This window comes from Vespula vulgaris, chromosome 15 (genome assembly GCF_905475345.1).
Source record: "Vespula vulgaris chromosome 15, iyVesVulg1.1, whole genome shotgun sequence".
Taxonomy (NCBI): Eukaryota; Metazoa; Arthropoda; class Insecta; order Hymenoptera; family Vespidae; genus Vespula; species Vespula vulgaris.
The window spans coordinates 3,707,445-3,724,851 of NC_066600.1; the positions used below are offsets into that span (position 1 = coordinate 3,707,445).

At 33.6% G+C, this 17,407-nt stretch overlaps 1 protein-coding gene across 1 annotated transcript; it reads right to left on the reverse strand.

The window, feature by feature from the left end:
* Positions 1–14,245: 14,245 nt before the first annotated feature.
* LOC127069565 (glycerate kinase-like) lies at positions 14,246–17,160 on the reverse strand. Its single transcript, XM_051006713.1, has 4 exons — positions 16,879–17,160; positions 16,106–16,667; positions 15,163–16,034; positions 14,246–14,587 (listed from the first exon to the last, which is right to left on the reverse strand). The coding sequence occupies exons 1-4, from the start codon at positions 17,158–17,160 to the stop codon at positions 14,246–14,248; spliced, it is 2,058 nt and encodes a 685-aa protein (XP_050862670.1).
* Positions 17,161–17,407: the final 247 nt, after the last annotated feature.

Here is a 17,407-nt window from a genome sequence, read left to right on the forward strand (position 1 = left end):
TTCCTGCGGCGGCACGTAAAACGGAATAAACTACGCTCCTACGCTCTTTTCTATCTCTCCCTCGCGGTATTCCCCAAGAAACTTATTATCGCACCGTGCGTCTCGTCGTCAGCCCCGGCACGCGGACACGATTCCAAACGATTTTCTTTTATGATAGAGGAGGACTTGACGAGCGCGTGCGACGAGCTCCTTACGCCCTTTTTACGTTTTTCTTTCTTTTTTTTTTTTCTTTTCTTTTGTTCGAAAATCGAAACGCTAAGATCTTACTTAAGGTTGGATACGATCGATCCTCGGAATATTGAATGTGAAGATGATTCTATAGAAAGTTAATTCATTACTGTTATTTTAAAAGAATTCTTAAGAATGTTCATCATCACTGATTTTATAATCAAGAATTAGGTTTGTATACTCGCTGTAATAAACAGCGCAAACTCCGTTTTTGACATTTTTGCGGTGGAAAAAAATTTCGTACAGTGGTGATCCTTGAACTTTGCGGCAGAACAAAAGTACGCAACACTTAATCCATATGCTTAATTTTCATGGAAACGCTTGAGCGATATTTGGTTCGTTTAAGTGAAGTAGTAGACGATTACCTGCTTGTTTATCTGCATAAACTAATCTTCAAATTTTCTAATTCATTTTAAACATAAGGAGAAGCGTTTCTCTATGCTGACACGGAAAAGCTATGATAACTCACTCGGGAATTTTAATGAACTTTGGGAGACAAATGATTCTATGGTAAATACGTATTCAACCGGTCTTAGTTTCTGAGATATTGTTACATTTTTGAGAAAATATGTAGTTCTCTTTATATTTTATATATTAGAGACATGAAAATCTGATGAGCAATGTTTAACAAAATGATACTTTATATATTCAAAATTTATCAATCGTTGCTTTGATTTTGATTAATTCTATTAGTTTTTCCTTCATTATATCAATGTAAACGAAGATAATTAATTAATTTATTCTTTCTGTATGTATATTATATATTAGTTTCATAATTTCATTATTACTATTACAATTACTACAATAATAATATATAATTTCCAGAAATAATAATATTACATTCATTAAAACAATATATGATATACGCGAAGTAAAATAAAATAATATGTAAACGATAGTTCTCTTGTTTAAACATTCTAAAATACGTATCACGCACATTAAATTTAAAATAATCTTGAATTAATATATAAACAAATCTAAATTCCGGACTCGTAGTCGTTGCCTGCTAGTAATGTATATAAATAAAAAAAAAAAAAAAACTTTAGACCGACTTCGATAATTATGAAGCAGTTTCCTTTTACATTCCGACGAGTAAACATCGAAGCTCTCTCTCTCTCTCTCTTTCAAGACGGGTAATATTAAATAACTTATACTTTGGATAATTTTATAATTATTTAAACAATATATAATATACACCAATTAGGACAATTAATTAATATCTAAATAATAGTACATTCGGTTAAATATTTCGTAGCCCGTACACCTTAAATATCAAATAATTTTAATTTAATATCACAATACGGTTAAATTTTGACCTCGAAGTTATTGACTACATGTAATATCAACAAAGGCGGATATTTGACTGAATTTTGACCTCGAAATTATCGACTACGTTTGGTATCAACAAAAGCGGACGTTTGACTGACTTTGATAATTATCAGATCAGTTTTCTTTCCAATTCCGACGAGTAAACATCGAAATATACTCTTCTCATATAGTTGAACTTCCATAATTCATACTTTTGATTATATTATAATTATTTAAATAACGAATCATATTTAAATAATAACACACACAATCGCGAAATAGAATCAGAATCGGTCGCGATAACAAACTTATTTATATTATAATTTCTTTGATTCGTAAAATTTTCTTCTTCGTCATCTTGGGTCAAGATGTACGTCGTGCAATCATCAATGAACACTTAAAGTAAGTATATTTTGATATCAAAGATTTTTTTCAATACTTTCAACAATTTCATTACCACGACGATAATACGAATAATCTTGTTTTTGTTTCTCTTTTTCAGAACTTCATTGCAATCGTGCGCGAAGCGATGAATGAATCTAGTGTTGTATCGCTTGAATAAAAACCAAAAAGTCGCGAAGTAGAAGCAGTGTTTGTTCGTTCGCGTTTCGCGATTTAGATAACGAGTGTTCTTGCATCGACTGCGTGCAATGCAGTCGTTAAAGTCAGTGTTTGTTCGCAAAGTATTTTTTTTTTCTTTTTTAACAGTCGCACAGACTGTATTTATACAAAACAGTAAAGTTTCGCGAATTAAATTCAGTGCCGTCTTGCAATTATAATAAATAATTATCGCGTATTAGAGTCAGTGCATCATTAAAAAGGATCTCAACTTACAGCGACTTCGACCTTTCTTATTTTCAATGATCTACGAATCAGCTTTCCTCAATTTCGACTTAAATCGTGGAGGAATATTTTGGAGCCATCGCAGAACTTTTTAAATAGTAAGTGAATTTTTTAATTTCTTTAATTACTCAATCACGTCGAGCATGAAAGATCCAAATCGACACGTATAATTACTTGTAATTAATTAAAGAATTAGAAGAATACTATCACTCGATAGTATTGTCACTCAAAATGTTCTTATGATGATGGGTATAGAATAACAGATTGGAGAAACTGAGACAATGTATTGTTCCGTCTCCGATCCTACTTTGGTACAAAAATAAGATTATTTCATATTTCATGAATTTTTACTATCAAAATTCAATCATAAATTTTACACTTACTTCTTTTCTAAAATTCAATTAAATTCATAATTTTATTTCAATAAAATCAGATTTCATATTAAAACCATTTTATCGTAAAGTTGTCACTTTTTTCTTTTTTAAATTTTAATTAAATTCATAATTTTATCCTTATAAAATCAAGTTCTATATTAAAGTCGTAGCTACGAAACGTATAAGATATGGCAATTGTGGGGATCGTTGGAAGTACGTTGAACCAACGTGTACACGAATTTGAAACGAGCACATAAGAAAGTGTGTCAAGGTCTCACTCAAATGCGAGTAGAATTTTATGAATATTTTGCATTTTTATATTAATATCGATTCACATATATTTTTCACTTTTTCTTTTTTTTTAAATTAAGTTAAATTCATATTTAAAATAAATTAAATTTATTTATCCTTCATAAATAATATATTTCTTATTTCTATAAAATAGAAATCCTATAAAATATTTTATAAAATAGAAAGAAATAATACTACTCCATCGATTAGAGCAGGATCTTGAATTTTCTCTAAGTGACGTGTCATCCTGGATAGAATGGAGTAACTGTTAGTTCGTGGTTCTCCAGAAACAGCAACCTCCACGTGGTGAGACCTGGGTCGGTATTACTTGCGATATATCGAAATCTAATGTGACGCAAGTATTACCGGGCGAATGGCTGCATTATATTTCAGTGCGTTTTAAAAATATTCTCTTTCTAATTTTAACTAAATATTATAGTACTTACCTTTTGCATTGCTAATCATATTTTAATAGATATACTGATTAGATATGGTAAAATTTTCAAGTAATTTCTTAAAGAAACGCACTGAGAAATTCTAATTTCTTTATTATTCTCATTTATTAATGATAATGTACATATAATTATTGGTAACTGTTTAAATAGATATAAAGTTTTAATAAGAAGAAACAAATTTCTTTTCTCTATTATCTAATAATAGTAGTAATAGTCTAAAAGGGTGGAGTTACCGTTAACCCGTGGATTTCCATGTGGAGCGATCTCCACGTGGTCCCTAGATACACGATATTACTTTCCCTGTAATGTATATCATATTTTACATGCTGTATTTTCCATCGCAAGTAATATCGAGATTATGGCTGCTTAAATACGCTTTAGTCATTTATATAAGTTTAATTAGAAACAAAAAATATAAAGTTTGTACAATTAATACAAACTTTTGAATTAATCTATTTTCTAATAAGAGAATAGATTTTTTAGATAATTTTTGTTTTGTTTTTTGTCAGATGCATTACGATTTTTACTACGTACGCAAATTTCTATCACAGACTAACACGATTGTAATGTTACGCTTGAGAGGGTTATGCACCGATGCAATAGGTGCATAGTGGGAACAGGGGACAGTGTTTTTTATTGCGCTTGTAGTTCATATTTTGTAAGTATCGCTAAAATTGTATACATTACGAACGAACGTTGTTGAACAATTTTAACACACAAACTGCCGACAAATCTTTCCGAGTCGCTATTAAGACTCGATTTATAGAGTTGGGAAAAATTAACTTATTAAAATAATATATTTTATTAATTAAATGATATCGAATATTGTCAGAAATACTTTTAATTATAATTGGAAACATATTGTGAGATATCTCCTGTTTCATATTATCTATTAGTTATTAACAATTTTTTTTATGAGGATACTTGATATTTTTAACTGTTTATTTAAGTCATTTAAATCTACATTCAGAAATTTACATATAGATTTAAATGACTAATGAAATTGATATACAGATTTAAATGAATAACAAAATCTATATGCAGATCTTTGTATGTAGATTTTAAATGACTTAAATAAACAGTTAAAATCTGTATGTATGATTGAAATGTTTCAAATAAACAGCTTTAGCAATTATAAATGGACACTTCTTGATGTAATATAACTATAATTATATAATTATATAAATATAGAAAAATAATATGAAATATATCAAGAAAATACTTTGTCTGCGTTATGTTATCGGACTTTACTTTCATATCAATAAAGCAAAGCTTGTTACAAAATCTACATATAACTTCTTAAAATGTTGCAAATAATAATATATTATTTTAAAATATTACGAACAATAATACATGTATATCAAATATTTGAGAATTAATATACATCCGGAAAATTCGAAAAATTTACAATAATTTAATAAAGGAACCTACAATCGTATGAACATTTAAATAATACTTCTCAATGCTTTTTATATTTTAAAGACACTTTCTTAGACTGATATTTTATAATTTTCAATAGTAATTTGATTTCTTCGAGATACCTTCTTTTATTACTTATATCGTAAATATTTAATAGGATCGACGAAATAATGAGAATATTTAATTACGAAAGATGTTTAATATTTTATTTTAGAAGAAAGGAAATTTCATTATCATAAATCAAGAAATATATCGATAAATCAAATAGATCGAAAACAACGACTGTGTGTCAGTGAGAAAAACCTGTTTCTCGAGGTGGTTCCCCCGACGCGGAAAAGCTACACTCGCTTCGTGTTTCTCTCGGGTTGGTATCGCCGAGAGTACTTCTTCGTTGTAGCCGCGTGCTCGCGAATAAACAAAACGCTGGTAATCCCAGGAAATCGTTCGCGCGTGAATTCTCTCGCTTCGCCGGTGAACCCGTGAACCCGTTTGTTCGTCTCGCTATTGGAGCCGCAAACGAGATCCCAAGGGTCCAGATGCCGAGGGCCGTTCCAACCCTCGAATCTTTTCGAAAATGAGAAATTCGTGCGAATTCTTCGAGCGAGGAGTTTCGAAAGGAAGAGGAAAAAGAATATATATATATGTAATATATAAAACAAAAGAAAACCCCACAAAAAAAGGAGTAAAAAGAAAGAACAAAGAAAAAGAAGCCAAAAAAAAGAACAACAACTGTGGTAAAAAAGTAACGCAAAAAAAAAAGACAATAAAAGAAGAGGAAGAAAAAAGAAAGGAAGGAAGAAAGAAAGAATTTACACTGAATTGATTTCTACGTGAGAAGCAGAATGGCGCAACCGAACTGCGTTTGGTACAGGTGAGAAAATTCGTGCCGCACGAGTAATTAGTCGCGGTAGGAGGCGAGAGTTGCCAGCGAAACGGCGTTAATTGCGAGGCATTCAAGAGATCCCTTAATGAAATTTCCTATGATTAACTCTCGGTGCATTTTACACGGTTTCGCGAATCGTCCGTGTTGAAGAGGAAGTGGGGGAAACGGTGACGAAACGACTCACTAGAAGGGGAGGAAGATTACGAGGGTATGCGTTTGTGTAAGCGCATGAGGGTGAGAAAAGAGGTGGGAGGCTCGTGAATTCGTAGGATGCTGCGGCCTCGTAGAAATTGTGTTACGGAACGTGCATAGAGCCGAAAACTTTGAAACTCTGTAAAGAGTAAGAGAGAGAGAGAGAGAGAGAGAGAGAGAGAGAGAGAGAGAGAGAGAGAGAAACGAAAGCTTCGTTCGAACAAACCTACGTTTCGACCTGCTTTTGAGACATAGAACACAACCTACGAGTATCTACACATTTCCCCGCGACCCCTTAACAACCGTCCTCGAGCCACACGTGTACCGTTAGAAATTATTTTGCGACTGTTCTTTCTTCTTGCAAAAGCGTATTACCATTACGGGCACGCGAACGTAATTATAATTCAACGTCGCGCCTGTACTCCTCCTCCTCTAAAATTTTTTTTCCCTTCCGCTCTCCCCTACCCCGGTGAAAATCTTCGCGCGAAATTTCACATTTAGCCGATTCAGCACTCGGAAAGATTCAACTTTGAAAAGAACAAAAGAAAAAAAAGAAACGAGAAAAAAAAACAATTAAAATCTCTCATGGCGCGTAAGTTCCATTAAAACGACGGGAACATCGTATGCTTTATTTCATGTTTCACATTGCATTTTCATCGTCGAAAGGGAAGAGGAATTCGTTAAGTAAGGGGAAGAAAGAAAAAAGGAAAAAGTAAGAAGAAAAAAAAGACGAAGAAGATAAAAAAAAAGAAGAAGAAGAAGAAACAAATGGAAAAAGAAAATAAAAAGAATTTTAGACGCGATTTTCCTCGAGTTCCATTGGCCATAAAGTTCGTTCGTTTTTTTTTCGAGTTAGCAAGGAAAGAGAAAAGAAAACGAATCGTAAGTACGTTCGAGAGAAGACGTCTCATTCTTACAAGAAGACTGTTATCGGTACTTCAGAATTCATTACGCTTTTGAACCTCTCCGTTTCTTCCTTCTCACCACACTCGCCTTTTCCAACCTCTCATATCGAGTTCCTCGCGAACTCTCCGTACTTCTCGCGTAATTGGTAAAACCACGTGCGAGTAAAACTTGATCCATAAATTTGCCGGAAATGGAAATGACGTCACGTCCGATCTCTCTCGCCTTATTTCCATCTTTCTCTCTCGATTTCTGCTTCACTTCTCCAAGTATTATCTAACCCCTTTCCTCTATAACTATGGTCAACCCGATCCTTTCTCGTTTCCTTTCGCAACAGTTCCTATGTTAATTTAATGGAGAAAAGAGGAAGGAACGAATACGGAATCGGTTGGCCGATCACGTAGGAAACCGGGACCAATCTGTTCCTTTCCTTCGTCACGCTTGACGTTTTATGTCTTATCCTTGATCGCGTAACTTATCTTTTTCTCGTGCTTTATTAAAAGCTATTATCATCCGACTTTATACGTTTATATTTGCATGATTTTGTCAGTCATGTTTGATCGCGTCTCATATTTCTTAATTTCTTTCGATCCGTAAGGAATAAAAAGAATTCGATCGTTGTATATTTTTTAATTGATAAAAGAAAGAAAAGAAAAAAATAAGAAAAACAAAAAAAGACAGATGATTATGAACGAGTACTGGTTGGAATTTTCCGAAAGCGTTTGCCACGCTGAACATAAAGGGATGGAGTAGGTAAAAATCCAATATTCGTAGTGGTGCTAGGGGTAAAAATGCGTAGGTATGGCTTATCGGTAGCGTGCTTCGCTAGCGTGAGTCCAAGTTTCGAGGCATATGCTCGGACAACCGTTGCAAACATCCGAATAGTCCATTCCGGCTCTATCCAATATTGACACGCTGGGGTAAAACAACGGAAATATGTTGCGCTGGCCCGCGAGGTCGAGGAGGAGCGTAAATATCGACTAAATTAGCATTAATCTGTTGGCGTTCGAATTGCCGTTGCTCGACGGGCACATCGCCCGTTATAAAGCCCGTTTCGAAAATCGCGAATTGCCATCCCTTTCTCTCTCTCTTTCTCTCTTTCTCTCTCTCTCTCTCTCTCTCTCTCTCTCTCTCTCTCTCTCTCTCTCTCTATCTATCTATCTATCTGTATCTCTATCTTTCTCTTTCGCATGTATTTGTCGGTCCCTGGACGGAAGAGCATCCGATGAACGCCGTTTTTGAAAGCCCGCCAGTCCGATCGCCGAAACAAGCCTATCGCCACTTCCACCAATTCTACGTTAAAACTCGCCAATCCACGAGATCGTTTACTCGTTGTGCCAGCCAATGCAAATAATCCATACCATGAGAGAATTTAAATTCACTGATACCCCTAACTCTTCTCTTCTACGTAAGTTCCACGTGGTCCTTTTTGTAATTTTTCCTCCTAGATTTAGATCGTATTTGTTGTTAAGGATGAAAAATCTTTGCTTATTTGTTCGTCGAGAATTTTTTTATTTATACTTTTTTATATAATTACGTATATGTGCGTCAATGTTGAATTAATGCATATCACGTGTTTTAATTGCTTAAAAATTTTTTTGGCTCTTTTTGAAGTTTCTCGTTCAAGATTTCGATCGTATCTGAGATCTTAACAATGAAAAATCTTTATAACCCGTTGATAAATTTATATTCGTATATTTATACAAGTACGTGCCGTGTGTTTTATTAATTAATAAATTCGTTATATCATTTTCGACGATATATTGTAATAATTATATAAAAATCAAAATTACTATATCTCTCTCGCTTGTATATTTTATCAATCGTGTTTTCCGGTACAGCTTCCAAATATTTAATATGTTAATTACTATATAGCTCATCTTTTGTAAATTCATATTTCAATGATATAAATCTTCACGTAAAATAATTTAATTTAACCTCGGTGTTAAAATAAATATTAACTGTAACAGAAGGTCCGGAAATAAATTGAAATATTTCAGTAAATTTATTAAATATTAAATCATGACGCGAAACACAAGTTTCACTTGTATCGCAGTGCATTTAAAGTTGATCCATTTAAATTTTCGTTTCGAAGATGCATTTGCCATCTAGCGTGGATTCTCCCAAGTAATCGTGGGTAATTCAAGAATGAGAATTTTCTTTATCGACATCGATGTGGCGCGTTATTTTAAAAAACAGAAACATATGATAGATTGCATTATGTGATATATTGTATGTTGTAAATTTTCTATCATTTATATATATATATATATTTCTTTTTTAATTTCTAAAGGTACACAAAAAACTATTTCGAAATTGATCGAATTGTTAGATAGAAAAAGCTAGCTAATTAAAAGCGAAGAAATTAGCTCTTACAATTAGATGAAATTAGTTCCCGAGATAAGACACACTTACTGAGTTAATATAGATGAAGGTGATCGAGAGTGTAAACGCAGTGTAAGCTTTTCAAAGAGAAGCTTCGAGAGTGCTACGTTTCTTGGAACGACAACGTAACCTTCTTCCGAAATTGAGCCTCGTTCTGTTTTCTCAAGGGCTTAAGCAATCTGGGTCATTCGGAATCGCTGACCTGTGTCCGAACAATTGCATTCGGCTTAACTCAGAGTAGCGAGATCGAATGGATGTCGAACGGATCGAATGAATGACGAAAGGTTTGAGTGAAAAAAAAAAAAAAAGAAGATAAACCTCAGTGACATCGCATTGTTTGTTAATCAAGTTTCTCTCTATTGTACGTCGCGTTGAACTTCCGAATAGAAACTCGTGGATAAAGAACATATTCATCTACATCGTAAGAAAATCGTTCTCAAAACAGGTCAAGATTTTTCCACTCGATATTAATAAGAAATTGTGAAATCATTTTTTCTATCTTGCGTTAATATGATTCGGAAATTTGAAAGGTTCGTACGTGATAGAATAATATAATAAGATAAGCGTATGCTTTGTCATTGCAAATCTCACGAGATACTTCCAACGGGAGATGAGAACCAACTTGCAATTAGATCAGATCCAAATGGTATTCACCGAGTTCTCCGACCCTCTGATTTTCTCCTACTACTATCTCTTTCTCTCTCTCTCTCTCTTTCTCTTTCTCTTAACTTCCATTTAACACATATGTATGTACGCCTCATACGTACGTTCTCTCACGCTTGAATTATGACAGAGAGCTACATAAAGGCAAACTTTCGTTTGCTCGGTAACACGATCAAAGGCATTTGATATTCAAGCAGAATTAATCATGAAAACGAAGCACCTAGAAACCATAGATTTTACATTATCGTAAAGGAGAAGGATATTTCTTCCCCTTTATAGGATGTTCTAATGCAAAAGAGATATAATGCTATATGATCGCTCTACGTTCACGGTATAATTTATTATCATTCCCTATGTCAATCCGTTGGAATCGATAATTCACTTTGAGTGATTTTTAGATCATTTGGATTAAATCTTAAAAAGATTTACGAAATGGATTTTAGTATTTCATTTAAAATTAGTCATGGATTACTATCACCAGCCATTTCAATTATACAATAATCGATCATCGAAAGATTCGTCGATTGCAAATCAAAAATTCAATCGAATTGTCCGTATTACTTTGTAATTCATTGGATTTATCGTACCGAATGAAAAACTATGACACGTATATAAAATATATACGTACGTATATATGTACGTTCTTACGTGTATCAAATTTGAACAAATAATTAAATAGGTATTCGTTTGAAAACATTTCGATAGTGAAAAATAAATCAATCGCATAAATAAATATTTCTCGTACACGTATACACGGTAATGTCGTACGTCTTTCAATGACTCTTGGAGTTCGTTTAATCTGATCTAAGGCAATATTTTATGACACGCGTTTTGTTCTACAGTTTGACCATTTCTCGTTGGTATTATACAGACATACATATACATTATATATATATATATATATATATATATATATATATATATATATATACATGGAACAAAGCCGGAATTTATATGGAAATTTGCCACCTCTCTTGTACATCGTGTATTTTATTTTGAGATCTCCATGCTACAAACAAACAAACAAAAAAGTAAACAAACAAACAAACAAACAAACAAACAAGCAAAAAAACAAATAAAAAATACACGAGAAGAGAAGGAATGAAAACAAAAACAAAAACGATAAAAAACAATAAAAAAATAAAAAAAAAAAGAAACGAACAAAAAGAAGCGAAAGCATCGCGGCATATGCCGTCCATTCGAGCCTGCCTCGCGAGTTTATTTTTTTTTTCTTTCTCTCTCTCCCTCTCTTTTTTTTTCCTTTCTCTCCTTTTTTTATTCGCCACACAATTTGCATTGTAGATTTAACTACGCGGAAAGCTCTCCGGGCTAATTTTTAGAAGAGACTTTAACGTCGTAACGCGGACTCGAGTGCACGGCTGTCACTCGTTCGTGGTAATCTAAGAAAATGCATTGTCATTATGACAAATAATTTCTCTCAATGAACCTATTATACACGATAAATATTTAGCGAGAACGTTCATGCACTCTCGTATAATGATTACAAGGACGACAATATGTAGATAGAATATCTATGCATACACTATGCTACGTGCGGTTAATTTGAGAAAAGCGGAATCAGTATTTTTCCTCTACGTGCACTTCATCAGATAGAACTACAAAGTAATTAACTCTGCTCGTACGTTCTCGGCTTCGTTAAAACGTTGCACGTGATACCTTTCCGCACTTCCGTTTAAACGAAATATATATTGTATATATATATCTATACGAACCATAAAACAGTTTCGAACGACACTGTTTAAAATAACAAACGTGGAAAGAAATCGATACTATCGAGTTTATTATACAGGATAATGATATCGTGATAGGCAGTCTTAGTTTAATAGAGAATACGATCTGGTTATAATGGGGAATGAAAATAATCAGATCGATTTGTATTTGAAAAAGTTTAAAGAAAAAAGAATGCCGAAGCAATACCGAAGAAATGTGAAATATAATTTTTCGCGATAAACGTCAGGCCGCAAGTAGTAAAGCAGTCTGAATTAAGGCGCTTCAACACGAAATCGCAGAGAAGGACGTAGTGCGTGTAAGCACGGCAGAATACCGCGAGGATGGTGTGTTTCTGGAGGTGCGGAGGGGCCGCAGCTGCGGAGGCAGTAGCACGGAGTGAGAGAGACAGAGAATAAGGGAGAGAGAGAGAAGCAGAAGCAGAGCTTCACCCACTCTCTACTTGGTGGTTGGTTGAGTAACGAGCGGTGCATATTTAGCCGTGGCTTCTCTCTGCAGAGACATGCAAATGTACGACGTTGGCTCCTCTCGCTTGGTTTCCTCTACATTGCGTAAAATATACTCTGCTTTGTGCTTAATCAAGATTTTCCGAGCTATAATAGCCTTCGCCCTTTTTCATTTTTTCTTTTTTCTTTTTCTTCTTCTTCTTCTTCTTCTTCTTCTTCTTCTTGTTTTTCTTTTTCTTTTTCTTCTTCTTCTTTTTTTTCTTTTTGCCCTTTTCGACAAGCTCGTTCTTCAACCTCTGCAGAAGCTTTCGAAGATGTAGAAAATTTATCATGAAAATTATCTTATACCATTACTCCCATTCTCCCGTTTAATATTTAATGAGTAAATGGTGTTAAACTCGAACATCATCTTACGTAGTCTCTCATTCCTAATCAACGAACGTTTATTGCTTAATGATGTTCCGTGATAACGGCGAACTGTATGTAGTCTCTTATCTAGGTTCTCCTAATAATTTTATTCGTACAAATAAGTGAACATTTCATTCTTAGTCCGGATATTTCAAAATGGTCTCGGAGTAAATATATTATGTTAATTTATTGATCTAATTTGCGTGAGATAAATCGAATTTAATCCTTGAAAATAGGATTACTGAAACTATTAGAATAGTTTCCCAAGAGTTCTCTTGCATCATAATCTATTCGCTTTTTTGGTTCTCAAGTAATATTAGCGCATCTATAAAATGGTAGTAATAAATAAATATAATCGTTATTTATTTACGATGGAGATAGAGATGCAGCTACCAATCTTAAACTTACAATTTGATCTCTGCGTTATTGGCAGGCGTACATATCACGAATATGTATTCGAATACGGTTTCTCCAATAATTGATTGATATTCATAATTGATATTCGTACAGTTTTCTAGAATGTTAGACTCGGTAAACTAACAATATATGTATGTATAGACGCGAGTAAACGTAATAACGAACGCGAGGCGTCGGTAGGAATGAAGAATTGCCTGATATATACCATATTTTATTTCATACTTTGAAAAATGGACTAGTAGTAGAAAGGTAGAGAGCGATAGCCAATGCTTCATCCTGCATTCTTCGTCTAACACTATGTATGCAAGTTTTCCAGACCGATACCAATTCGATCGAACTATCGAAATAAATTTATATACCGACATTATCTACTGTCCTGGGAGGTCACGGACAACGATAAACGCATAAAGAGTAACAGAATCGACTATATAGTCGACTATATAGCGTTTGTATTATTTTCGATAAAATTTCATGATCGCAACGAAACTTTTCGTTCATCGTACTCGCAAAGCTTTACTCGTAACGCTTTAAAACGTTCGAAGTTAATTTGGAAAATTGTCGAGTAGTTTTCTAAAGAGAACATTCGCAATTGAATTAAATCTTGCGATATTAACCGAGGATAGTTTGCGCGAGTACTCAAGAAGAGAACGTTTCTCTCTCTCTCTCTCTCTCTCTCTCTCTCTCTCTCTCTCTCTCTCTCTCTCTCTCTCTTTAGCTCGATCTCTCGGTCTCTCTCTTTTTCTCTCTAGGGACTTTTTGGATTTGGTCACGAAGGAACGGTAAGAACGACGTATTCAGAAGCACGCTATACTTCGAAGGTGTCGTCGTCGAGCTCGCCCAGTCCATTCCCAAGGCTTTGTTGAACGGGATTGATACCGAACCCTTGGGACATGTGAAGTTAGAAGATCTCTATTATGTCACGGAAGGGCGAAATGAGCTTCCTGGGACTTTCCTTTCCCGCATTCCCTTTCCTTCCCTTCCTATATTCGGAGAAACCGATCGTTCAGTAGGAATCATTTCGCTTGGAAGATTCCAATAAATTCAGACTTCTCGTAGAAAAAGATAGAATTGTATCTAACGTAATATGAAATACATCTTCACTGATCTTATTTTCTTAAAACGCAAACACACATATATATAATGAAATAATTTCAAGAACTGGAATCGTTATTATTAGCTGTAGTTTATTATTAGCTATTATTTCAATTTTATCATGAATCAAGTGTTAAATTAATCATTTATTACTCAATATACAAAGATCACAAAAATTCTAATCATAAGTCAAGAAACTAATTGTTTCGGTTCACCAATTTTACCACAAAAAGGCTTCATCTCGCTATTCGACGACGTTAGATTAACGGGACATTCTTTATCATCGCATAATATGTCCTTATGACAAAGACCATCACAATTGCATTGAAATCGAACAATTCTTATAGCATATATATCGCCGACGTTTGTAAATGTATAGTAATTTCCAGTTTTCAATTCGAAAAGTTCATCACCATCGTTTACAGCTTGCAATAATAAATTCGTATTGTGTTCGTTCAAAACCGTATCTGGAAGAATACTAGCATACATTTTCTTTATTTTTTTTAAATCATTTACTTTACCACGAGCATCCTGTAACATATAATATTAACACTCAAAAGTTATTACTAAAAGCATCCTAATGCTATTATGAATAAAGTTTCAGTTTAATTAAAAGTTTTTTGCTATCACTTAATATCCCATTAAAATTATGAAAATTAATTTTTGCAATGAATGTAAATAACATTGAGATTGTCTCGGACAAATAAATTTCTTCTATTCTTGAAGTGATATTTCACCGATGATATCATTTAATGGTTAATCTTTATCATAGATTTATATTTTATCGAAGTTTAACAAATATGAAACATTCGTAGATAGTTAAAAGTTTACTTATTATCCTTATTATTGGGCAATCTCGAGATACGCATCTGACGTCGAAATGTTAGTAATTAAAATTAGAATAATTTTAAGTTCGATCGATCGATGCTTTATGTTATAATTTTTATCTTAATAGAACGATCAAATATAAGCGTATAAAAATGTTAGAAAAAGTTTTAAGGTGTAACATAGAAATCGAGTAACGTTGAAGGAAGCAAATATTTTTTATCTACATTTTTACAAAGATCACCCTTTGATATTTGATTAAAAAAGGAAAATAAACTCACCAATATTTCCTCGTCAGTTGCCCGTCTCTCGACAAGGTCAAACCATTTGAGATGAGCGTCCCTATACTTATCCTTGATTTTTTTATATTCTGGATAAATGTCAGTATAGAGGTTCTTGTAGCCAAAGGCACCGGCTGCGTCCATATTACCATCTCGACCATAAGAACTTCCACCGAGAAACCAGACGGTGTACATTCTCAAAATTGGATACTGCTCCGTACGCAAGTGCCAATATCGAGCAAAGTAAAGAGCAAGCTCTTGATTGGGACCACCTTTTCCATTATTCGAAGAAAGATCGATCGTTGGTCGACCTCCTAACAAAAGACACAATCCTAAAGCCCATTCTTCCTTCGAAGGAAATATCTCGACAATTTTTTCATCGGTCAATGGACAAACTGTGCTATCTTTCATTATTTCGTACATGTCGAATTTAGTGATCTTTCCCTCGACAGCGAGTATCATCAACGAGGCCATTTTCACGTATTCCCTAGCGAATTCTTCGATCGTACCGGAGCAACCAGAATTAAGTTTAACGGGTAATAAACCGTAAGTGTAGGTCGCAATCGCCATATACTCTATAGCATCGGCATTACAAGCTATCACGTAAGACTGGACAAAATTATATTTCTGTTGATCATCCAATTGACTATCCGCAACGGTTTCCCATGGTACGGTTTCTTGTATTAAGTCTCGAATGCTTTGAGATATTTTATTGATCAGATTGTATTTTGCCAATATGGCGAATGCTTCCTCACCCTTGTGATAGTAAGTACATGGACCACCTCCAATAAAATCCATCGGTTCGTCCACTATATCGGACGTGATCAAAATGATAATTTTCGCGGGATAAGTTAGACGAGCTAGATCACCACCTAAACGAAATGAACGATTATCGTTACTATTTTCTATCGAGAATGATAATCGAGTAATCATCTCTTTCTACCTCTTATAGCTGACAATTTATTTCTCACGATATTGATTTCTTCAGGAGTAGCATTTAATTGTTCCAACCTATTCAACAACCTAAGCTTATCTTTCAATGAAATCGTTTCTTTGGGACAACACAAAAGATCGTCGATATCATGGGACAACATAACTATTAAAATATCTTTTTTCTTTAACTTCTTGCAATACTCTATGATTTTTCGGTTAGCCTGGACTGCTGTATTGTCTGGTTTCCCGTCGGTGCCACCTTCGATGTAAGTTATACGACTATCGAGCTTAGGGAATGCTTCTGGAAAGGTCCACATCATAAACAGCGATTTCCGAGGGACCACCATCCATCCTTTTTTCAATTGTTTCCCAACGATCCTTTCAAATGCTGAACTCATCGTAATAGCTTCTCTACCCCAACCAACGATGTGCAAGTTGTTCCTTAATTTATATTTTACTTCTTTGATAGTTAACGTTGATTTCCCATCGTACTTTATCTTCTTTGGTACGATCGCAGACGTATAAACAGATTTTATACCAGCTTCGACAATCGTACCCATATGATCTCGTATCTAGAAAATTATTTTTATAAAATCAAATAAAAAAATATATATAATATTATAAGTAGTGATATAGTAAATTTAATTAAATTAATATATATTATTATTATTATTATTATTATTATTATTATTATTATTATTGATATATAATATATAATATATATTAATTTAATTAAATTTTATATATATATTATGTATATAAATGCATATCAATAGATAAAACCTGTAGCATTTGTTTTTCACTTTTCGTTTTATCGGCATCTCTTATAATTTTCTTTTCCGCTCTTTCCTCTTTATCGGCACGATCCTTTTGTAATGCCAATTTTTCAGAAAGTTTCTTTGCTAAAGATTCTCTTACAATCTCTATAACACTTTGTCTTTTCTTTTCAATCGCCGCGATTCTCTCAGCTGTTTCTTTCGCTTTAACTGGATCAAATTCCTTTTGCTTTTTTTTATGCTTGTTCTTTTGCTTGTTCTGCTGCTTTTTCCTTTGCTCTGTCGACATGATTATTGTAATGCATTATTCGTTGTATCGGATAGTTTGTGATTTTTCCAAAATGATTTTATATGATTTTTAAAGATTTTGAATTAAACCAATACATGATGCTTGGTTGTATAAATTTATCACATAGTTTTTATACATTTTTAATTTTTTTAAGGGTTAAAAAAAATATTTGATTAATTTTAAAGGTGTAAAGTGAAGTTCGAGTTACATAGATTACGTAATTAATTGTATCAAAAACAATCGATTT